This window comes from Rhinopithecus roxellana, chromosome 11 (genome assembly GCF_007565055.1).
Source record: "Rhinopithecus roxellana isolate Shanxi Qingling chromosome 11, ASM756505v1, whole genome shotgun sequence".
Lineage (NCBI taxonomy): Eukaryota > Metazoa > Chordata > Mammalia > Primates > Cercopithecidae > Rhinopithecus > Rhinopithecus roxellana.
In genome coordinates, this window is record NC_044559.1 from 101718619 (window position 1) to 101743410 (window position 24792).

A 24792-nucleotide genomic window follows, 5' to 3' on the forward strand; every position below is an offset into this window, starting at 1 on the left:
AGTAAGGGTGTAAGGATGAACAGATTTAAGGAAAAGTCAGTCTAAAAAGAAAAGTAAGAAGCCAATTGCAGAAGACAGCCATTTCAATTCTTACGTGACGTCAGAGTAGACTTTAAGAACATGAACTAATTAATGCTTCTTGTGAGAGGAAACATTGACTGCTCGCAGGCGTACGCCAGGTGGTGCCCCGCCTTCCCTGGGCCCCACCCACTGCCTGTCCTCACTCCCACCTTGAACCAGCCTTTTGCGCGTGTGACGTCATGGCGCCGTGCGTGGCCGCGGCGGTGGCGCAGGGGGCGGGCTCGCGGCGCGGCGCCGGAGGAGGAAGTGGTGAGGTTGTTGCTCACTCAGCGCCTACCGCTGGCTGTTGGGGCTCAGAGAGGGGCCGCAGTCTCTGCGGCTGCGTCGCGCTCCCCTGCAGTCCCCTCCATGTTCCCCGGCGCCACCACTCCCCTTCCTAAGGCCGCCGCTTACCCCGGGGTCTATGGAAGTAATGGAAGGACCCCTCAACCTGGTGAGTGTCCCACAGAATATAGCGTCCGTCTTGGGTGCCTTTGCCTCAGGAGCCCGGCGCCGGCCCGGGCGAGTCGGCTAGCCCTTGAGGCTGGGAGGTTGGTTTGGCAGGGGTGGTCGCAGAGGCTGTGAGGGGTTGCTAGGCAGGCCCTGGCCCCAGCTGCGGCTCCAGGCCAGTCACTTCAGACTTTGCCCTCTTGGGGGATCCCCGGGAAGCTCCTGGCGCCCCCTGCCGCGGGGCCCCGGGCGAGGGGATGCCACCAGCTGGGGCTGCCACCTCCTCTCTGGCTGGGGGAAGTCCTCTTAGCGCCACGTAGCCACCTCCCTACAGCCTGGAGAGGCACTGAAGCCGTCCAAGGCAGAAATGGTGTGTGATACTGGTTTTGAGTTCTAGCAGGAGGATCTGAGTCTAAGTCGCCACGCTTTGGAGAGATGGAGGAATGAATAGCCTCCTCACCCCCCACTACCCCCTCATTTCTCACATACTTTCACATGCATAAACTGAGTCTACCTTCTTCCAAATATATTAGAGACAGCTGGGAAAAAGACAGCCGTTCCTGTTTTTAGCTCAGATTCATCAATTTAGGCATCATGAAAGTGTAATAGGTGTTTGCTGTTCTCAGGAAAATGGCTGATAGCCTGTTTACTTGTGTTTTAAGGCGTTTCAGGTGTTGCAATAAAAAAAAACAAAACAGAATCCCACTAACGGGAAACATGAGTTCTTTTCAGACTGGCCATTGCATCTTTTAGTTTTCCGGAGAGGTTACCCATTTTGGATGCAAAAGTCAGATTACTTAAGGATGCACGCAGGAAGAACTACTAAGTCACAGGTTTGCAATTCTTTGCGATGGTGGGATTGAAAAAAAGCACTATAGAGGATTCGTTTCTCACATTAGAACTCTGAGCCCTAGTAGAGCAGTAGAGTCTGGTGGTTTAAGACTGTAGGTTCTGAAGCTTTGCTGCTTGGATTTGAATTCTAACCTTGTCACTTGATAGCTGTGTTATCTTGGGCAAACTACTTGACTTCACTCTGCTTCAGGTTCGTTGGGAGGATTAAAGGAGTAAATAGGTGTAAAGCACTTATAACTGTACTAAGTACATAGTACAGTGCAAGAATTAGCGATTATAACCAGACCATAAGCCCTTACTTTAAAATCTGTTTGTAGAATAAAGGTTTGGACTTGAGCTTTAAAAGCCTAAGATTCTCAGACGAAATCGCTGGTACTAGGTTTAACTGTTGAGAGACGCCCCTCCCAGTTTTAAGTTGGGTCTTGCCCCAGGTGGTAGGTAAGAGTTATTTACACTTAAGACTAATTGGACTACATTTGTGAGTTTTTTTAAACCAGGGAACTGGCCATGTGCCGTGGCTCATGCCTGTAATCCTAGTACTTTGAGAGGCAGAGGCGGGTGAATCACTCGAGCTCAGGAGTTCGAGACCAGCCTAGGCAACATGGCGAAACCCGGTCTCTACAAAAAATACAAAAATAGCCGGGCGTGGTGGCGCCAGCCTGTGGTCCCAGCTACTGGGGAGGCTGAGGTGGCAGGATCGCTTGAGTCCGGGAGGTGGAGGTTGCAGTGAGCCGAGATTGTGCACTCCAACCTGGGCGACAGAGCAAGACTCTGACTTAACCAGGGAACTGTCTTGCCCTTTTCTTGTTTTTAAGGCGACAAATAGTTTGCAATGAAATATAATGGATGACTTAGTACTGAAACTTCATAGGAGTATTACTAGAAATAATCAGCTGTTTACAGAGTGCTTCAGAGTTCAGATGTCCTTGCCAAATGACCATTGGTTCAGTTCTAGGTAGCTTCACTTTATTTGGCTGCAGCATAACCCCTGCCAACTGCCCCACAAATGTGTGGTGTTTTATGAGGAGACTGGAACTGGGTGACAATTGCATATGGAACTGCAGAATCACTACCAGTTTAGGAAAAATTAGTTAAATGGTGGCAATACTATTTAAATTCTTCTCTTTATAAAACGGAGTGGATGTCGACACACAGTCATTTTAAGCAGGCTAGTGTAACTCCATATTCCAGCCATAAAATTTATGTGGGCAAGTGTCAGAAATTTGGCATCTTGAATTCTTTTTTTTTTTTTTTTTTGAGACGGGGTCTCTCTCTGTCACCAGACTAGAGTGCAGTGGAGCGATCTCAGGTCACTGCAACCTCCTATTCCCTGGTTTAAGCGATTCTTCTGCCTCAGCCTTCCGAGTAACTGGTATTTCAGGCACGCACCACCACGCCCAGCTAATTTTTGTATTTTTAGTAGATACGGGGTTTCACCATGTTGGCCAGGATGGTCTCCATCTCCTGACCTCGTGATCTGCCCACCTTGGCCTCCCAAAGTGCTGGGATTACAGGTGTGAGCCACCATGGCCAGCCAACACCTTGAATTCTTAAACCATTTGAGTCTTGAAAGATTTGATTTCCAGCATAGTTGTTTATTGGAAGGTAACAATAGGACAGACATTGACAGTTACTTGAATCAGTACTAATTACAGGCCTCTGGCACTCAGAATTGTCACTCACAGTTTTATAAGATGGGGTTTTTGAAAATTCTGACATTCCTTTTTTTTTTTTGAGACAGAGTCTCGTTCTTTCGCCCAGGCTAGAGTGCAGTGATGCGATCTGGGTTCACTGCAACCTCCGCCTCCCGGGTTCAAGCAGTTCTCTGCCTCAGCCTCCTGAGTAGCTGGGATTACAGGCATGTGCCACCACGCCTGGCTATGAAAATTCTGACATTCTTTTATGTGAGAACACCTAACTTAGTATCTAGTTGACTCAAGATGAGAGATAGTTCTCAATGCTATAATTTGAATGTCTTTGAAAATTCCGCTAGTATTATACAAGCTTTTTCTTTTTCTATACTAAGAGTTAGTAATGCAGTAAGCTGTGTCTAATGACATCATAGTGTCGTCCAAATTCATTGTATAAGGACTCATCACAGTACATGGATTTGTAATCATGTGTCCTCAGAACATCCTCGGAACTTAGTAAGATGCGTTTTCCAGTTTTACAGATAAATAAGCCTAAGCTGAGATAATTAGGTAATTACTTAGGTCAGTGATTTAAATACCTTATGAATCACTAGTTATTTTGATATCAAGACTTCTTTCTACCAATGCTGCCATATTGTACTCATCATGTTCATTTCAATGTGGTTCTCATTTATATTGAACTGTAGATTCTGTTTGTTTTTTTTTTTTTTTTTGAGACGGAGTCTGGCTCTGTCGCCCAGGCTGGAGTACAGTGGCCGGATCTCAGCTCACTGCAAGCTCCGCCTCCCGGGTTCACGCCATTCTCCTGCCTCAGCCTCCTGAGTAGCTGGGACTACAGGCGCCTGCCACCTCGCCCGGCTAGTTTTTTGTATTTTTTAGTAGAGACGGGGTTTCACCGTGTTAGCCAGGATGGTCTTGATCTCCTGACCTCGTGATCCGCCCGTCTCGGCCTCCCAAAGTGCTGGGATTACAGGCTTGAGCCACCGCGCCCGGCCTGAACTGTAGATTCTGTGTTAGCATTTATTACCTCTGCTCCAGTATTGATTCTTTTATGTTAGGTTTGGCAGTAAGGGCCTTAGAAATTCCTCACAGTGAATTTTTAAGATCTGGAAGAAACTAGTTTGAAATATTCGTTTTAATATGTATCACAGAGGTAATGGATTCTAATTGTCTGGTTATTGAAGTTTGTCAAAAGAAAAATTGTACTTCCACTAAAAAAAAAAAAAAAAAAAGTTAGTCTTTGAACTCTGAGTAAGTTTTGTTTCATCAGGGTTTTTTGGTCAATTTTTCTTTAAGAGACAGGGTCTTATTCTGTTGCTCACACTGAAGGGATCCTCCTGCCTGAGCCCTCCACAGTAGCTGGGACTACAGGTTTTCACCACCATGCCCAGCTAATTTTTTCAAAAACTTTTTGTAGAGTTGGGGTCTTGCTGTGTTGCCCAAGCTGGTCTTGAACTCCTGGCCTCAAGCAATCTTCCTGTCTCAGCCTCCCAAAGTGTTGGGATTGCAGGCGTGTGCCACTGTGCCCAGCCTGTCAGTTTTAAATATGGAAAAATCATAACTTAATAAAATTAGTGTATATTTAGATATTTCTTTCCATACACTTAATTTTGTCAATGTAACTACTGGTAACAAATGTCAAAACTTATGTGAGATAATTTCTAGTTCTTTGGTTTGTTTGCTGCTGATTTGGAAAGTGATGTCAGATCTTAATTTATACATGACTATTGCTCATGTTTTGCTTACCTCCGCTGCAAAGGACAGGGTCCATGTGACTGCTTGGCCACAATAGTTTTCTATGTGTTTAGCCCTTAAGAGTGCTGAGAATGTTTGTTGAGTAACAGCTTCCCTCCAGAGTGGTCAGTTCTCACATCACATGAGGTAGTTAATGAAGCCTCTTACTTTCCAGCTTCTGTAAGAAAAGTAATCAGATATCATGATCCAAGGAATGGCCTTGTGCATACCTGGAGTCCTTATAACTATCCCATTTTAATTATATTGGTCTTAAAATCTTCAAGGTAAAAAGATTTGAACCTCTTCTTTGTACCCTGAAAAATTCCCAGGAAAATTTATTTCTTTGTTACAAGCTAATGAAAGCACTCTGGAAAAAGGAGGTAGAGAATACTAAGAGATGCCCAGCAGTTATTGCTAAGTGGTGGGATTGGCATCGGACATGTTATGTATATATTTTATCTTCCTCTTAGTAGCTAAATATGAGATATTCCCCCCCATTTAAAGATGAAGTGATATGGTAGGATATAAAAGTAAGATTGGGCTGGGCACAGTGGCTCACCCCTGTAATCCCAGCACTTTGGGAGGCTGAGGTGGGTGGATCACCTAAGGTCAGGAGTTCAAGACCAGCCTGGCCGACAAGGTGAAACCAGGTCTCTACAGAAAATAAAAATTAGCTAGGTGTGGTGGCGGGTGCCTGTAATCCCAGTTACTTGGGAGGCTGAGACAGGAGAATTGCTTGAACCCAGGAGGCAGAGGTTGCAGTGAGCCAAGATCGTGCCCTTGCACTTCAGCCTGGGTGACAGAGTGAAACTCCATATCAAAAAACAAAACAAAACAAAAATTAGCCAGGTGTGGTGGCACATGCCTGTAATCCCAGCTACTTGGGAAGCTGAAACAGGAGAATTGCTTGAACCCAGGAGGTGAAGATTGTGGTGAGCTGAGCTCACACCACTGCACTGCACTGCACTGCACTGCAGCCTGAGCTACTGAGTGAGACCTTGTCTCGGGGGGAAAAAAAAAGTCTTTTCTGGAATTCTCTAACACTTGAGCTCTTAAGTATAATTGCATTATATTAGACAGTCAATTCAGTGCTTATTGATTTGAGATAACTGTTTGCTATTGTTTGTAGGAGACACACATTGATTGGGATAGGGCGAGTGAGTGAGGTTTCTCTTTCAACTGAAGACTCTACCATAAGGTCAGGTGAATATTAGATTTTCCTCTGCTGCCTTTTCAGTACAGTGTTCATATGGTGTTCCTTTTCTTTTTTTCTTTTTCTTTTTTTTTTTTTTTGAGACAGAGTCTCGCTCTGTTGTCCAGGCTGGAGTGCAATGGCACAATCTCAGCTCACCACAACCTCTGCCTCCCGGGTTCAGGCGATTCTCCTGCCTCAGCCTTCTGCGTAGCTGGGACCACCGGCGCGTGCCATCATGCCTGGCTAATTTTTGTATTTTTAGTATAGACGGGGTTTCTCCATGTTGGCCAGGCTGGTCTTGAACTCTTGCCCTTGTGATCTGCCCGCCTCTGCCTCCCAAACCAAAGTGCCTGGATTACAGGCATGAGCCACCACGCCTGGCCTGGTGTTCCTTTTCTTTTCATCTTTACTTAACAGCTTTCCCCAAGGACACAGAAAAAAATAAATCGAAAGTTATAGAAAGGAATACTGTTTTCTTTTGGGAAAGAAGGTAGTATTGAACATGTATTTTTGGGGCAGTTAGCATGTGGAAGTAAAAGGTACTTGTCAGTGATGGTAGTCACTTAGTAACCTAGTTGTTGTAGCTAGGATTTTTGTTGGTTGTAGTTGATGAAAACCCACTTAAAATTAGCTTAAGCCAAAAGAGATAATTTATTGGACTGCAAAGAAGGGTGCAGGAAGGGCAGGGGAATAATGTAGCTTGGTTTATGAACGTATGGAGCCTGTCAGACTTAATCAGACTCTCCCTCTCTCTTTTGCCTTTTCAGGCTTGTCTGCTTCACTCCTGCTTTCTGCAAACCTATATTTCTACCTGGCTAGCCTCTGAATGTCACATTAATTAGACTTTCTTGATATTCGCTGCTCCTAAGTTTGAAAATCTGGAGAAGGGATACTTTAGGTATCCAGACGACAAGGTAATACAAGAATGTGGGCCCAGTATGGTAGCTCACACCTGTAATTCTAGCACTTTGAGAGGCCAAGGCAGGTGGATCGCTTGAGCCCAGGAGGAGTTCAAGACCAGCCTGGGCAACATAGTGAAACCTGGTCTCTACCAAAAGAAAAAAAGAAATAGCTGAGCATGGTGGCACATGCCTGTGGTTCCAGCTACTTGAGAGACTGAGATAGGAGGATCACTTGAGCCCAGGAGGTTGAGGCTGCAGGGAGCCGTTATCATACCACTACACTCCAGCCTCTGGGTGACAGAATGAGACCCCATCTCAAAAAAAAAAAAAAAAAGGGAATCATAAGAGAAAATATATTTACAGTTCTATCTATAGTTATCAATACCATAAGTTTATGTCAGCTGTTTACAAAATGAATCATCTGTCAGAAATAATGGGCAACCACAGCTGTAGACCTCAATCTAACGTAACCCATCAAACAATTAAAAAAAAAAAGAATGTGGGGAGCCCCACAGAATCCATATGGATTGCCTAGGAAGTACAGAGAGGTGGGACTGTTTTATTGTGAATGTCATAACTTATTTTGAATTACCAGAGAAACGTATTTCTGGACTTATTACCCTTTTCTTTTTGAGATAGTATCTTCCTCTGTCCCACAGAGTAGAGTGCAGTGGCATAATCACGGCTCACTGTAACTTCAACCTCCTGAGCTCCGGATCCTCCTACCAGTCCCTCCTGTAGCTGGGACTACAGGTGCTCACCACCACACCCAGCTAATTTTTCTATTTTTTGTAGAGATGGGGTTTCACCATGTTGGCTAGGATGGTCTCAAGCAACCCTCCCACCTCGGCCTCCCAGAGTGCTGGGATTATAGGCATGAGCCACAATGCCCAGCCTTTTTTTTTTTTTTTTTTTTTTTTTTTTTTGAGATGGAGCCTCACTCTGTTGCCCAGGCTGGAGGGCAGTGGCGCAATCTCGGCTCACCACAACCTCTGCCTCCCAGGTTCAAGCGATTCTCCTGCCTCAGCCTCCCGAGTAGCTGGGACTACAGGTGGGCGCCACCATGTCTGGCTAATTTTTGTATTTCTTGTTGAGACGGGGTTTCACTATGTTGGCCAGGCTGGTCTCAGACTCCTGACCTCGTTATCTGCCTGCCTCAGCCTCCCAAAGTGCTGGGATTACAAATGTGAGCCACTGCTCCCGGCCTCAGCCTATTACTTTTAATGGCTGTGATTCTGCCAAGAACAGTATTTAAAGAGAGAACAGTTTTAATATGTGTAAACTGTAAAAGTTGTTTTAAAAATAACCACCACCAAGATAGGTTTTCTGTAAAATCTTCAGTTTATAAAAAATGCAATTTAGCTGGGCATAGTGGCTCATGCCTATAATTCCAGCACTTTGGGTGAGTGAGGGAGGAAGATTGCTTGCTTGAGCCCAGGAGTTTGAAACCAGTCTGGGCAAGATATCAAGACCCCACCTCTACAAAAAATAAAACTTAGCTGGGTGTGGTGCCATGTGACTGTATTCCTAGCTACTCATGAGGCTGAGGTGGCAGGATTGCTGGAGCCCAGGATATTGAGGCTGCAGTGAGCTATGATTGCACCACTCCGCTCCAGCCTGGGCAACAGAGCAAGACCCTGTCTCAAAAATAATTAAGATGAAAATTTTTTAAAAAATACGATTTAGTCTAGACCCAACTATATTGTCAACTTCTTGATGGCAGGTACTTCTGTCACTTCTATTGTCTTGTAGTACTTAACGAGGGATATATCAAGTATGTACCAGTACCAGGCACCATTCTAAGCACTGTGATGTTTCATCTAGTTTAATTTTCACAAACTCTTTTGTTTTTGGTGCCATCAAATTTACATAAGCAGACAATAACTCTCATTTTAGAGATGAGAAAACTGAGGCAGATAATTGGGAAAGCTTGGGCTCCTGTGTCTCATATGTGGTCAAACTGAGATTTGAATGTTGGCAGTTGAGCTCTATCGAGTCTGTGTTTGCTGTGTGTCTAGTAAGAACATAGTAGGAACTATACTTAAAATATGAAATTTGATTGCTCTGGTGCTAAATAACCCAGAGGAGATGGTGTGTTTTTGTTGAGCTCAGCAATAATCTGAAACTATAATGAGATTTAACTCCTAAATTGGCAGACTGATTAGAGATTGGACTCTACATGGGGATGTTTTAAGGGAGTTGGGAGAGCCATGAGGACCTGCTCTCACTGTTTGAGAACTTTTTATTTTTTTGGTGTTCAATTAACAGTTTATTCTGTCATCACAGAGTTTGAAGTTTAATTATGGAGCTACATAAATATCCATAGTATAAGATAGAAAGTGATTGAAGTCATCAGTGACACACAGATAGAAAAAAGGTGTTAGAATGAAGTAACCTGAAATAACATCTCATCCCTGCTTCTTAGAGTGTATCCATAAGCCAGAAACTTTGACTTTTCCTGGGTGGAGTCTCAAGCCATGCTCCAAACCTCCTGAATCGGAATCTTTTTTTTTTTGAAATGGAGTTTCACTCTTGTTGCCCAGGCTGGAGTGCAGTGGCATGGTCTTGGCTCACTGCAACCTCTGCCTCCCTGGTTCAAGCGATTCTCCCTCCTCGTCCTCTCAAAGTGCTGGGATTATAGGTGTGAGCCACTGCGCCTGGCCTTTTAGAATCTGTATTTTAACCAGGTGATTTGTATTTTTGTTAAAACCTAGAGCCTTTTGATTTAATACCACTTGCTTTAATAGTATCAAAACATGTTCATTAGAGAAATTAGGTTAATCATAACTGCTTGTACATACTAGCTTTCTTCATCATGTACATTCTGTTCCCAAAAGATCTGTGTAATTTGTGGGTACTAGAAAATGCTCATGTGTTCAGAATGTATTTTTTTGCTCAGTCCAAGTCTCCAGGTTAAAATTCATTCATTTTAAGCCCCGAGTCTTTTTTTTTTTTGAGACTGTCTTGCTCTGTTGCCCAGGCTGGAGTGCAGTGGCATGATCTCAGCTCACTGCAACCTCCGCCTCCCAGGTTATTCAAGCAATTCTTGTGCCTCAGCCACCTGAGTAGCTGGGATTACAGGCATATGCCACCATGCCAGGCTAATTTTTGTACTTTTAGTTGAGATTGGGTTTCGCCATATTGGCCACGCTGGTCTTGAACTCCTGGCCTTGAGTGATCTGCCTGCCTCAGCCTCCCAAAGTGCTAGGATTACAGGCGTGAGCCACTGCGCCCACCCTACCCAGTCATTTCTTGTGACCTATTGTTCCCAGGCATATGTTAAGACTTAGAGGAAAGTGTGATTACTACTTAAAGAATAAAAAGTATCTGAAATCCTCTAATTGAAAGACACCAATCTTGTCTTTAAGATTGTTGCTTGTTTCTTACAAAAATAGAAGCGGGGGCGGGGGGGGGGGTAGGGAGGCAAACAGCAACGCATTTGCTGGAAGTGCTGTTTTCTACTTTTGTCTTCACCTGTATTTTATACTGAGTATGATTTGTAAACATGCCCAGAATATTTATAATCTCAGTTGCAAACGTGATTCTGTGAAGTATTTTATGCAGCATCAAAGGGACATGTCTTTTAAAAGCATCCAAGACAAATCATTTTTCAGCTGACAGAACAGATTTGTTTTTTTTTGTTTTTGTTTTTGTTTTGAGACCAAGTCTCACTATTGCCCAGGCTGAAGTGTAATGGTGCGATTTCAGCTCACCGCAACCACTGTCGCCCGGGTTGAAGTGATTCTCCCGCCTCAGCCTCTGGAGTAGCTGGGATTATGGGCACCCACCACCATGCCCGGCTAATTTTTGTAGAGACAGAGTTTCACTGTGTTAGCCAGGCTGGTCTCAAACTCCTGACCTCAGGTGATCCACCTGCCTTGGCCTCCGCAAGTGCTGGGATTACAGACATGAGCCACTGTGCCCGACCTTTTTTTTTTTGAGACAGGATCTCACTCTGTTGCCCAGGCTGGAGTGCAGTGGTGCGATCACAGGTCATTGCAGCCTCCATTTCCCAGGCTCAAAGTGATCATCCTACCTCAGCCTCCTGAGTAGCTGGGATGCGAGTGCCACACCCGGCTAATTTTTGTATTTTTTGTAGAGATGGGTTTTCACCATATTGCCCAGGCTGGTCTCAAACTCTTGAGCTCAAGTGATCTGCCTGCCTTGGCCTCCTAAAGTGCTGGGATTATAGGCAGGAGCCACAGCACCCGGCCACTTTTCACCTTTTTTAAGTGATGTAAAAAACACGTAAAGTTTACCCTCTTAATTATTTTTCAGTGTACGGTTTAGTAGTGTTTTAAGTATATTCGCATGGTTGTGCAACAAATCTCCAGAATTTTTTCATCTTGCAAAACTGAAACTATGCCGTTTGAATACCTACTCCCCGTTTCCCCCTCCCCCATTCAATGACGATTTTTTCCACCATTCAACTTTCCTATTTTTATGAGTTTGACTACTTTAGATACCCAATAAGTTGGTTTGTATAGTATTTGTCCTTTTATGACTGGCTTACTTTATTCAGTCTAATGTCCTCACAGTTCATCCATGTTGTAGTATGCGTCAGAAGTACCTTCCTTTTAAAGACAGTACCTTTCCTTTGTGTGTATATACTGCATTTATCCATCTCCATCTATTGATGGACATCTGGATTGCTTTCATCTTTTGGCTGTTGTGAATAATGCTGTTATGAACATGGGTGTACAATGCTTTTCGCTTTTTTGTGAAGCTGTGAAGCTTTGCTAAATCATGTGTGAGTTTGTTACTGAGGAAAACCGTTACATGAGGTAGAAAACTTTAGCTGATGATCTCTGCCTTTCTCCTTGCTAGTTAAATGTATAATCTTATGTAAATTACATGACCCCCACCAGTCTTTTGGGCCTTCTTATGTAAGAGAGGAAAATGCATTCACAAAGTCATAATTAAAGCAGCTGAAATAATGTATATTAAAGCATTTCTTTTTTTTTTTTTTTTTGAGATGGAGTTTCATTCTCTTCACCCAGGCTGGAGAGCAGTGGCGTGATGTTGCCTCACTGCAACCTCTGCCTCAGCCTCCTCAGTAGCTGGGATTACAGGTGCCCGACATCACGCCTGGCTAATTTTTGTTTTTGTTTTTGGTTTTGTTTTTTTGAGACAGAGTCTTACTCTGTTGCCCAGGCTGGAGTGCAATGGCGCGAACTCAGCTCAATGCAAGCTCCGCCTCTGGGGTTCACGCCATTTTCCTGGCTCAGCCTCAGCGCCTGTACCTGGGACTACAGGCACTCACCACCATGCCTGGCTAATTTTTAATTTTTGTATTTTTAGTAGAGACCAGGTTTCACCCTGTTAGCCAGGATGGTCTTGATCTCCTGACCTCGTGATCCGCCCACCTCAGCCTCCCAAAGTGCTGGGATTACAGGCGTGAGCCACCGCACCCAGCTAATTTTTGTATTTTTAGTAGAGATAGGGTTTCACCATGTTGGCCAGGCTGGTCAAAGTACTGGGATTACAGGCATGAGCCACCACGCCCAGCTAATTTTTGTATTTTTAGTAGAGATGGGGTTTCACCATGTTGGCCAGGCTGGTTTGAACTCCTGACCTCAGATGATCCGCCTGCCTCAGCCTCCCAAAGTGCTGGGATTACAGCCGTGAGCCACTGCGCCTGGCCTTAAAGCTCTTTTGAGATTCTTAAAGTGTAAGGAGGCCAGTGACTGCTTATTTATCAGTTTTCCTTTGCAATTCAAGAGCAGTTACAATATTTGCTGTTAGAACTTCTAATTTTTTTGACTTTGTTCTTTTGATGAGATATCTTTAGAACAATCTTTGTAATATTAGATGTTGGTATCATGAATTCATCAACTGTGCAATGTCCAAATTTTTTATTTTAAAAACATAGTAACTTTAATGTTGAAAGAATGACATGATAGAAGAGAAGCTTGGATTTTACTACGTGATGAGTGATTTCCTGATTGTAGTTTTTAGACTATACAGATTAGTGAAAGTATCTACAAAATAGCTCTTGTTTTGAAAGGAGCTTGTTAAAAATCAAGAAACTAGACATTTTGAATAACAATCTATGATTGTAACTCTTGGTTAATCTCCAAAGAGTGGAAGAATGTGAGTCAATTAAGGAGTTAAGTGCCTGGTGTTAACCTTGAGAGGGCTTATGGTAGAAGTGAAAGAAGTTGCCAGTTCCTTTCAGATGCTGTAGTTCTAGGCTCTACCCATTACATTTCTCCAGCTACAGATAGAGCTGTATAGTGATTTGATATGTGGCAACAAACAGTATTATTTATCTTCTTAAAAGGTAGTTGCTTTTTAAGAGAAAACGTGTTTTATTTTATGATCCGGAGCAACTTAGGGATGTTTGTCTTCTAGGCTCATCAACAGAGCAGACGAGCAGACCGTTTATTAGCTGCAGGCAAATACGAAGAGGCTATTTCTTGTCACAAAAAGGCTGCAGGTGAGTGTTATTAAGTACTCTGTAAAACTGAAGAGCAGAAAGTCACAATAGTAATAATGTGTGTTGCTTTTCATATGCAAGACTGATACTGCTGACTCACCAGAATATCAGCTTTGATTATTTTTCAAGTAAGTGTGTTGGATTTCCCAGCTCCTGCTAATCCAATCTTCTTTCTAAACCATGAAGATGGCATAAATGCGGTAAACAATTCCTGGACACAGCCTTCTGAGCCCAAAGATCCCTAAAAACAGGAGCTGATTGTAACAAGTCTGCCATTTTATCTTAGTTATTATAAAAAAAGGAGTTTGGGTTTCAATTAATTTACCATTTCAGGTTCTCAAAATAGTAATTCAATTCAGTTCCAACCAATTCATTTTCACTGAGTTTCTGTTTTCTAACATGCTGATAATGCAAAACTTGCTAAAGACTTTTGTTACCTAAATTGTGGGAGATTTTTCCTGTGGTCTTTTTTTAGCTTCCCTTCTGAATATCTCATCTCTACATGCATGCCTATAGTAACATGCTGATGATAGCTTTCATTTCAGAATTGTTGGCTTCTTATCAAAGACCTAATTTTACCCTAGTCAGTCAAGCAACCTAGCATATGTTGAACTCAGAAATAGATCTTGGGGGCCTGTTTTGCTTAGACCAGTTTCTGTTGGCTGAGTAACAAACCGAAAAACTTTGGGTCCTCGTTAGTGTAGTGGTAAGTATAAAAATAGAAATAAAAAATTTAAAAATCTTTGGGGAAAGGATGTTTTACTCATGCCACATCCAAAATGAGTGCAGGTCATCTTTCTTAGGGCAGACCCTGAAGTCTTCTGCTGGCAGGCACGTTGCTTTCCCTCTAGGCCAGTATGATGATCAGAGCCATATTCTTTCCTGACAGAGGCTGCCCCTCCCTTGATATTTTACTTGTGAAATACAGACTGCAAGGTGGGCAGTAGATTGGATAAGTCTTCTCACTACAGTGTTTTTTGCCTGGAAGTTAGTAATTTTCAGAGAAAATTTTAAGTTTTTTTTGTTTGTTTGTTTGTTTTTCTTTTTGGAGATGGAGTCTTGCTGTGTCGCCCAGGCTGGAGTGCAGTGGCATGGTCTTGGCTCACTGCAACCTCCGCCTCCTGGGTTTGAGTGGTTCTCCTGCTTCAGCCTCCTGAGTAGCTGGGAATACAGGTGTGTGCCACCACACCTGGCTTGTATTTTCAGTAGAGACGGGGTTTCTCCATGTTGGCCAGGCTGGTCTCGAACTTCTGACCTCATGATTGACCCACCTTGGCCTCCCAAAGTGCTGGGATTACGGGCATCAGCCACTGCGCCAAGCCCTTTTTTTTTTTTTAGTTTTGGGGTACATGTGCAGAACGTGCAGGTTTGTTGCATAGGTATACGCGTGCCATGGTGGCTTGCTGCACCCATCAACCCGTCGTCTACATTAGGTATTTCTCCTAATGCTATCTGTCCCCCAGCCTCCCACCCCCACTTTTTTAAAAAAAGAAATATTTTTGCCACTGAAGTGTACTGGAGGTATCTGCTGTAGGTCCGAGCATGCAGTAGATATCCCATAAATCTTTGGGTGTTTTTATGGTGAGAGGGCTTTGTACAGTGTTAAAGATGTCAACTAGTGCTCTTTAAATCTTTCCTAAACCATATTTTGTTATGAATCAGATTGTTAAATCTGTAGGCACTACAAAGATGATGTACCATGTTTAACTATTTAAGAAAACCATGTTTTATATGGATGCTCCAGTGAAACAATACCTTATGTAACCAAAAATGGTCATGGTTACATATATATAACATATGTTAAGTGGAGTGAATCAGCATATGTTATGCACTGAGCTATGGGATGTTACGAATATATAAAAAGAAGGAAGTTTTAGTCGTAACCTAATCCTTGTCTTTGAAGACTTAAAACTGATGTTGGGCTTCAATTAACCACTTCCCACCCCCAGTCTAAATTCTGTGACATTCTCAGGAGTAGAAAAATAAGACAATCTGTTAGATCACATTAGCTTCAATTATGGAGATAGAACTTAATGTGATTAGTAAATCCCACTGGGTTGATAGGGGGTTTCAACTTGTGTTTTAGAATGGAGTTGAAAATTGACGTGGTTGAAATGAGCTCACTTTTTGAAATTGACTTGCATCTCTAGGGCTTATAACTGGTCTTGGAAGGTATGGATGTAGGTGTATTCTGTAAGGAAGCAACTTATTTGGAAATCATTTTAGAGATGAGGCAAGAAAAGATCAACATCTAAGAAAGACTAATAGGAAGGAAAGGCTGAAATGAGAGAATTTAAGGGCAAACAGAGGGGGCCTGGGTATCCAGCTGTCAAAGATCAGAGGAGATTCTGAGACTAAAAACATACCCTGAGATTACCTAGCTAAGGACTTTATAGCCTCTTTGTAGTGTTTGTATTGTAAATGTGCTGAAATAAGAAGTTGCTTGATGTCTCTTTCCTTTTGAGGAAAGGTAGGATCTCTTGAGGTGGACAATGAATGGCCAAATTAAATGAAACTGAGCACGTGAGCATTAATTTGCCAGATAAGCACATCCCTAAGTGAATTTCTCTTCTTTCATACACAACAGAAGAACAAAACCTTAAATAAGTTAATAGCCATTAACAGTGCTTAGAACTCAAAATGAGCATTTCAGAAGATGAGCAGGCCCCAGAGTACACAGTGTGTACTTGTGTGGATTTGATCAATATTTTGTTTGAAAACAAATCTTGACCTAAGCCTTTTGAAACTGTGATAACATGGAAATGATTCTATCCTTATTCAGAGGCAGTATATTGCTGCACCTTCTATGCTTTGGGACCAGTTTAACAGATTCCTGATAGAAGAGTAATAGATGTTATTATTTTTTGTTTTTTGTTTGAGACGGAGTCTTGCTCTGTCACCCAGAGTGGAGTGCCACGGCATGATCTTAGCTCACTGCAAGCTCCACCTCCCAGGCTCAAGTGATTCTTCTGCCTCAGCCTCCCGAGTAGCTGGAACTACAGGCGTACGCCACCACACTCGGCAAATTTTTGTATTTTTTGGTAGAGACAGGGTTTCACCATGTTGGCCAGGCTGATCGCAAACTAACTCCTAACCCAAGTGATCCGCCCACCTCGGCCTCCCAAAGTGTTGGGATTACAGGCGTGAGCCACTGCGCCCGGCCAGATGTTATTATTTTAAGACATTCTTCAAATTTCCTTAGTTCCTTTATTGTATCATTTACTTAATATCTACTTTACATTTTAGCCTCGTATCATAATTAAAGGAAGTAGTTTAACCAGAATTGTTAGCAGTTTTTGAGATAGGTACTCTTTTTCTACTTTTCTGTGTTGCTGTACTTTTGTATCTATTGTGAGTCTGTGGAAGAAATCCATAAACATGGAATCAGATTTAAAATAATTTTTCTTCTTTAAAAATAACTTTAAAATGCCCCATTTATAAGATCTAAATGTGGGGAATACTTTAAATGACAGTGTGATTCTTGTTGTATTCTTTGTGCTTTGGGATATCCTTTGGTAGCCTCCTATGTCATACAATTTAAAGGTTCTACAAAGTGGGGAGGCATTTCAGTTGGCTAAAGCTTGGTTTTGTGAAAGCTATTCGTTTTTTTTTTTTTTTTTTTTTTTTTTTTTTTTTTTTTTTTGAGACGGAGTCTCGCGCTGTCGCCCAGGCTGGAGTCTGGAGTGCAGTGGCCGGATTTCAGCTCACTGCAAGCTCCGCCTCCCGGGTTCCCGCCATTCTCCTGCCTCAGCCTCCCGAGTAGCTGGGACTACAGGCGCCCGCCACCGCGCCCGGCTAGTTTTTTGTATTTTTTTAGTAGAGACGGGGTTTCACCGTATTAGCCAGGATGGTCTCGATCTCCTGACCTCGTGATCCGCCCGTCTCGGCCTCCCAAAGTGCTGGGATTACAGGCTTGAGCCACCGCGCCCGGCCCTATTCGTTTGTTAAGAAAGTGGATTTAAAGCAAACTAGTTCAAACAGGGAGACAAATACACGCAGGCAAGATGGAAGGGATGTCTAAGAAAATTTGTCTACAGTATATCAGAGCAATAGCAGAGCAGACAATGTCTCTGCAGACTTTTGGAGTCTCGCTCCATTACCCAGGCTGGAGTGCAATGGCGTGATCTTGGCTCAGTGCAACCTCCACCTCCTGGGTTCAAGCGATTCTCCTGCATCAGCTTCCCTAGTAGCTGGGATTACAGGCGCCTGCCGCCACTCCCAGCTAATTTTTTTTTTTTTTTTTTTTTTTTTTTTTTTTAGTAGAGCTGGGGTTTCACCATGCTGGCCAGGCTGGTCTTGAACTCCCGACCTCAGGCGATCCACCAGCCTCGGCCTCCCTAAGTGCTGGGATTACAGGTGTGAACCACCATACCCATTCATCTCCACAGATTTAAACATGAACAAAAGGAAAAGAAACTAGTATGCAGCTGTACAGACTTACTATAGGAAAAAAAGACAAAGTGTTGTTGGAAGGATGTAATTATGGTAAGCATGGCTGGAGCAAAGACTATATAACCAACTCTGTTTTTTCTTTTAATTCTTTTCAGATTGATACAGGGTCTCGCTATGTTGCTCAGTCTAGTCTGGAATTCCTGGGCTCAGGCAATCCTCCTCTTTGGCCTCCCAAAGTGCTAGCCACTGCACCTGGCCCTAGCTCTCCTTTTTCCTGGAGAGGGAGCATCTAATTCAGCAGTCCCAACCTTTTTGCTGCCAGGGACCAGTTTTGTGGTAGTCGGTTTTCCACAGACCTGAGGTGGAGAAAATGGTTTTAGGATGATTCAAGCACATTACATTTATTGTGCACTTTATATTTTACAATGTAATAATAGAAATAATGAAATAATTATACAATTCAATGTAATGTAGAATCAGTGGGAACCCTGAGCTTGTTTTCCTACAGCTAGACAGTCTCATTTAGGGGTGATGGGAGACAGTGACAGATCATTAGGCATTAGATTATCATAAGGAGAGTGCAGCCTAGATCCCTTGCATGTGCAGTTCACAGTAGGGTTTGTGCTATGAGAAGCTAATGCCGCTGCTGATCTGATGGGAGGCAGAATTCAGGTGGTAATGCAAGCAGTGGGGAGTGGCTGTAAATACAGATGAAACTTCACTGGCTTGCGTGCTGCTCAATTCCTGCTGTGTGTGTGGCCCAGTTCCTAACAAGACATAGACCAATACCAGCCTGGGGGTTTGGGACCCCGATATAATTGTATCTTAAGGACTACGGTAGAACCTAGCAGGCAGGAACTCTTAAGTTATGACATCAAATCATTAAATTATTTGGATTAAGACTGGACAGAAAGCAATGCCTTGTATCTGCAAAAAGGCAAAAGAGGGACTTAATATAGGTATGAAAGATGCCAAAAATGTTTACACAAGCAAGATAAAAATGGAGATTCATTATGGGCAATTCATTGATAATACAGAACTTGTTATTTATACCTAACCTTGTTCCCAAAAGGTTATAAAATGTCTTACCGATGAATGTATAATAAAATATCAAATGTAACTAAAGATACATAGATAAGGACATCCATAGAGAGAGAAAGTGGGAAAGGACTAGTAGTATAGTTCACAAAATGTACCATTAGTTCTTGCTGGCAGGGCGCAGTGGCTCAAGCCTGTAATCCCGGCACTTTGGGAGGCCGAGACGGGCGGATCATGAGGTCAGGAGATAGAGACTATCCTGGCTAACACGGTGAAACCCCGTCTCTACTAAAAAAAATACAAAAAACTAGCCAGGCGAGATGGCGGGTGCCTGTAGTCCCAGCTACTCGGGAGGCTGAGGCAGGAGAATGGCATGAACCCGGGAGGCGGAGCTTGCAGTGAGCTGAGATCCGGCCACTGCACTCCAGCCTGGGCGACAGAGCAAGACTCCGTCTCAAAAAAAAAAAAAAAAAAACTTGCCTTAAGTTTTCTAGCAGTCATCCTAAAGAGGAAAGAATAATTTTTACATTGGCTATTAAAATTCAAACAGTCACTGAGGATCTAAGATCAGAGAAGTCTTTTGAAGGTCTTCATAAATGACATTATACTGTCCTCAGTAACTTCCTCACAGTAAATATGTCAACAGGTCCTGAGGGCTTTTAACCGTAAGGCTGATAGCTTAACTCAGAGACAATTCATTAAAAGTGATTCTATAGGAGTCCAAAATGATAAATTCCAGGTATTCAGATGGATAAAAGGTCTTTCATAATCTCATGATGTTTTTGTGCATATAATGAGTAATAGGGTTTGGATAGGTTCTTGTTTGATTTTAATCTTCCCTAAACCTATTTTTCCGATTAGGCCATCTTCAGTTTCTGAATTATAAAATCCATAGGAGTTTTAAATAACAAAACCTTCAGGATAGGGTAGGGAATATTTTTATTTTATTGCCACTGACATCCTTTTAGGGGAAGTTAAGAATTCTTTTTAAAAAATCCCCAGTTGTATCAGAATTATTTATCAGAACAGTTCTCTTTGTCATATGAGGATTATTAAAACTCTTCCTTTTACCTGTTAATTACAGAACGGCGACACATATTAACATGCCTGTTTTTTCTTTTAACAGCATATCTTTCTGAAGCCATGAAGCTGACACAGTCTGAGCAGGTGAGACATGTTCCCAATATTTTCAGCAAGGGTTAGAAAGGTTTTCTTGTAGAGGCTTGAATTGTGTGTATAGCAAAGCATTGTGTCCCTCTCAAAATGCTATAGTCAAAAATATATAAAATGGGCAAGGGAAGAGCACTTCGCAATGGAAATTAAAACTAAATGAACTACAGTCGATGCCCCAGACATGGAATGCAGAAACTTCTTTTTTTCTAGTGGTTACTCACAGATCTCAGATTGCCAGCCAGATGTACCTTTTAGAGAGCCCTCTTCAGACCATTCCTGATCATTAGCTCTTATTTGATCATTAGCTTACAGTCAGTAAACAGGCCTGGCCAAGAGGAAACCAGCTGGACTACCCTTTGTTTGTCAAAGATAATTTAAATGTGACCCGTCTCCCACTTGTCTTTGCTTGAATTCTTAAGCAGTTCAGGTACTTTTAAATTTGTTTCACCAATTGCTTTAAATTTTCTTCTGTGTTTGGGGAGGCCCTGCCAAGTGTTTCAAGATACATTTATTCATAAGACTGGGCATGGTGGCCTGTGCCTATAATCCCAGCACTTTGGGACGCCAAGGCAGGGGGATCATACTTGAGACCAGGAGTTCAAGACCAACCTGGGCAACATAGTGAGACCCCATCTCTACAAAAATTTTAAAAAATTAGCTGTGCATGGTGGCACATGCCTGTAGTTCTAGCTACTTGGGAGGCTGAGGTGGGAGGATCACTTGAACACCTGAGTTCAAGGCTGCAGTGAGCTATGACTGGACCATTGCACTTCAGCCTCAGCAACAGGGACCCTGTTTCTAAAATAAATACATATAAAATATCTTGTTTAAAACTTTTTATTTTAAAAGTATCAGTTAAGGAGATCATTTCTATGAGGTATATCAGTGGCAGGGAAAGCCACTAGTTTCTCAAAGTGAACCAAGGGAACTTTAAAGTTGTGTTCTGTCCCTTTCACTGCCTTTGAAAGTATGGAATCTGCTTGTGATCCAGGCATGCTTTGAACTATCCAAACACACTGTTGATAAGGATGACTTTCTTCTTAGCTGTTCGTAGAATTAGTATGTCTACAGAGGAGAGATTTCTAATTTTAAGTTGAGTACAAATGCCATTACACATGGGGTCAGGCACACTGAGGAAAACATCTGATTTAGTGTATTGATTGGGAATAGGACTTCTAACTTTCTGAATGAATGGTGTTTTTGCAAACATAGTATGTAAATTGTAAGTGTTGTTGGGTTATTCAGAAAGGAGGATTTTGGAGTAGTATATGTTGGACATTACTAAGACACTTAAAATGTTAAAATCCTTCAAATTTTACCTTTCCTTCTATGTAATAGGCTCATCTTTCACTGGAATTGCAAAGGGATAGCCATATGAAACAGCTCCTCCTCATCCAAGAGAGATGGAAAAGGGCCCAGCGGGAAGAAAGATTGAAAGCCCAGCAGAACACAGATAAGGATGTAGCTGCCCATCTTCAGGCATCTCACAAACCCTCTGCAGAGGATGCAGAGGGCCAGAGCCCCCTTTCTCAGAAGTACAGCCCTTCTACAGAGAAATGCCTGCCTGAGATTCAGGGGATCTTTGACAGGGATCCAGACACACTACTATATTTACTTCAGCAAAAGAGTGAGCCAGCAGAGCCATGTATTGGAAGCAAAGCCCCAAAAGATGATAAAACAATTATAGAGGAGCAGGCAACCAAAATTGCAGATTTGAAGAGGCACGTGGAGTTCCTTGTGGCTGAGAATGAAAGATTAAGGAAAGAAAATAAACAACTAAAGGCTGAAAAGGCCAGACTTCTAAAGGGTCCAGTAGAAAAGGAGCTGGATGTAGATGCTGATTTTGTAGAAACATCAGAGTTATGGAGCTTGCCACCACATTCAGAAACTGCTACAGCCTCCTCAACCTGGCAGAAGTTCGCAGCAAATACCGGGAAAGCCAAGGACATTCCAATCCCCAATCTTCCTCCCTTGGATTTTCCATCTCCAGAACTTCCCCTTATGGAGCTCTCTGAGGATATTCTGAAAGGATTTATGAGTAATTAAAATGGAAGGCCACAGAAAAGGGGAAAAGAGGAAATAATACAGTCATCATTAATCCAGCAAAAAAAAAAAAAAAAAAAAATGAAAAGGGAAAACCACATAGAAGGGTCATCCCGGAAATGCTTCATCTGGTGGACTGTGGGAGCAGAGGCATTGCCAGGACTTGGGAAACAGTCACTGTGAAATGCGCCGCATATCTCATTCACTCACTTGAGCTAATGATTCCGACTTGGCAGACACTAAACTCATGGAGGTTCGGTTTCTCCTGATACAAACCAAATGGCTACCTGGAATAATTTCTTTCAAGCAACAGTTATTTTTCTTATCTTCAGGGTTAAAATGTATAAAAGTTATGTGTAATTAATCTGTAATGCCATAAATGATAATGCAAAACCTAAATAATATGGTGGCCGGAGGGGCTGCCTTATATTTGAAACATGCTTTCTATCATGCATTGACTGTATGCATTTTGTTAATGCACATTTTGTTTGTTTAAATAAGGTGTGTAAGATACACACCCTTCTAGATGAAACTATATGTGCCACACTTTGCACTACTCATAATAACCTCAAGACTATCAGAAGAAATATTTAAATTTCCATTTTATGAAGAAAGGAACCAAATTATTATGCTTTTTTAAAACAAATTACCAGTTTACATAATTAATCAGGGTGCATTTTAAGTTCTAACTTTGTTTATTGTATAGTGCATCATTTGAAAATACCAAGGAGGAAATACCCTTTGTTTTTAATGATGCAAGAGTGGAAGTAATGCTAGTTGGCAGTATTTGATTGTAAGAAATCAATAAAGTAATTGTGTTTTATACCTTTGTTGAATGTGGTTGATAGTTAAAAAGCAAGGCACTAAGAGGCTTCTCTCTGCGTTGTGAACTTTGAACAGTTGCGGTTAGATGATTACTTTTGTGTGTCAAGGATTTTTTGTTTTTGTTTTTGTTTTTTCAGTGTTTGGTAGTCCATTTCCCTTACGACTAGGGTGACAGAGAGTACAGAAGTTCCTGAGGTTTAAATGTGTTGTTTGCAACCTTTTTCTTGACCACCACATGGAAAATGCGCAGGGCTGCTCTAGGCTGGAGGGAGCTGTCCCTTGGGCACCTGCCACCCTGTCAGAGCATAGTGTGAGGAAGTGCTGCTTTGGATTTTCTTCACCAAGCTGGGTGATGTTCCATGAGAAAGAAGGGGAAGAGGAGAATATAAGCAAAACATTTGGGTACAAGCTACTGGGCATGTTGAAAGCTTGGATTTGCTGTGTGGAATTACAGAAGTGAGAAATACATTGCCTCCTCTGAGGACAATTGGGTTGAGGAAGTTGGGCTAGGCTCACAAATCCAGTGATGAAACTAGTAGAAATAGGGCCAGGCGTGGTAGCTTATACCTGTAATCCCAACACTTTGGGAGGCTGAGATGGGAGGGTCGCTTGAACCCAAGAGTTTGCGACCAGTCTGGGCAACATAGTGAGACCCTGTCTGTACTCAAAAAAAACTTTAGCTGGGTGCAGTGATGGCGCACCTGTAGTTGCAGTTACTCCAGAGGCAGAGGTGGGAGGATGACTTGAGCCTGGGAGGTTGAGGCTGCAGTGAGCTGTCATACCACTGCATTCCAACCTGGACACCAGAGTGAGATTCTGTCTCAAAAAAAAACCAGTAGAAGTCACCATGGAGAAATCGTATTTTTTCCTGTCTCATCTTGCTGCAGATGAAACAAAAAATAAACTAGCCTGCTAAATTATTTTGAGCTCTATACTGTCTTAAAAGTTACGTTAATTTCCTGGGCACAGTGGCTCATGCTTGTAATCCCAGCACTTTGGGAGACCGAAGCAGGTGGATCACCTGAAGTCTGGAGTTCGAGACCAGCCTGACCAATATGGCAAAACCCTGTCTCTTACTAACAATACAAAGATTAGCCAGTTGTGGTGGCATGTGTCTGTAGTCCCAGCTACTTAGGAGGCTGAAGCAGGGGAATCACTCGAACCAGGGAGGCGGAGGTTGCAGTGAGCCGAGATCACGCTACTGCACTCCAGCCTGAGCAACAGAGCTGGACTCTGTCTCAAAAAAAAAAAAAAAAAAAAAAAAGTTTATCTCAGTGTTTTTTTATTACTATTTTTTCTGTTTGACTGACTATAATTTCTGTTCTGCTGAACATCTCAGTGTTTTAATATCCTAGACTCAGAACATTTTACTTGCCTAACCTTGCTCATAAAACTTGACATTAAAAGCTTATGCCAAAAATAAATCATGTGTTGCTTAACAAGAATATGTTCTGAGGAAAATGTTAGGTGATTTTTTCATGTGAGCATCCTAAAGTGGACTTACACAAACTTAGGCGGCAGAGCCTGCTCCACACCTAGGCTGTATAGTCTTGCTCCTGGGCTACAAACCTGTACAGCATGGGACTGTACTGACTAGGCAGTTGTAACACAATGATATTTGTGTATCTAAACAAAGGTATGGTCTTATAATCTGTCATGTGGCCCATCATTGAAATGTTCTATGGCCCATGACTCTATTAGCCTAGCCATTTCTCTCTAAAAGATGAGCTCTGTTACATGTAACACAAACACATTTTTTTTTTTTTTTTTTTTTTGAGACAGAGTCTCACTGTTGCCCAGGCTGGAGTGCAAAGGCGCGGTCTCTGCTTCCTGCAACCTTTGCCTCCTGGGTTCAAGCGATTCTTCTGCCTTAGCCTCCCGAGTACCTGAGACTACAGGCATGCGTCACCACAACAGGCTAATTTTTGCATTTTTAGTAGAGCTGGGGTTTCACTATGTTGGCCAGGCTGATTTTGAACTCCTGACCTCGTGATCTGCCTGCCTTGGCCTCCCAAAGTGTTGGGATTACAGGCGTGA

General features: G+C 42.6%; 1 protein-coding gene across 2 annotated transcripts; it reads left to right on the forward strand.

Annotated features, from left to right (window-relative positions):
• The first annotated feature begins 260 nt into the window (after nucleotides 1–260).
• NRBF2 (nuclear receptor binding factor 2) lies at nucleotides 261–22760 on the forward strand. 2 transcript variants are annotated; one of them, XM_010355154.2, is made up of 4 exons: nucleotides 261–514; nucleotides 13200–13284; nucleotides 19841–19881; nucleotides 21226–22760. In XM_010355154.2, exons 1-4 carry the CDS (start codon nucleotides 485–487, stop codon nucleotides 21931–21933), a joined length of 864 nt encoding a protein of 287 aa, XP_010353456.1. In that variant the 5' UTR covers nucleotides 261–484; the 3' UTR covers nucleotides 21934–22760. The 2 variants fall into 2 exon arrangements, with proteins under 2 accessions (XP_010353456.1, XP_010353465.1); XM_010355163.2 differs by lacking the exon at nucleotides 13200–13284 and having other exon boundaries at nucleotides 313–514.
• The last annotated feature ends 2032 nt before the right edge of the window (nucleotides 22761–24792 follow it).

Bases quoted from the DNA above. Each gene is read 5' to 3' on its own strand.
- NRBF2 (XM_010355154.2), top strand. From the start codon at position 485: ATGGAAGTAATGGAAGGACCCCTCAACCTG. The intron at 515-13,199 runs GTGAGTGTCCCA...TTTGTCTTCTAG, and splicing joins TGGAAGGACCCCTCAACCTG to GCTCATCAACAGAGCAGACG. The intron at 13,285-19,840 runs GTGAGTGTTATT...TTCTTTTAACAG, and splicing joins TTGTCACAAAAAGGCTGCAG to CATATCTTTCTGAAGCCATG.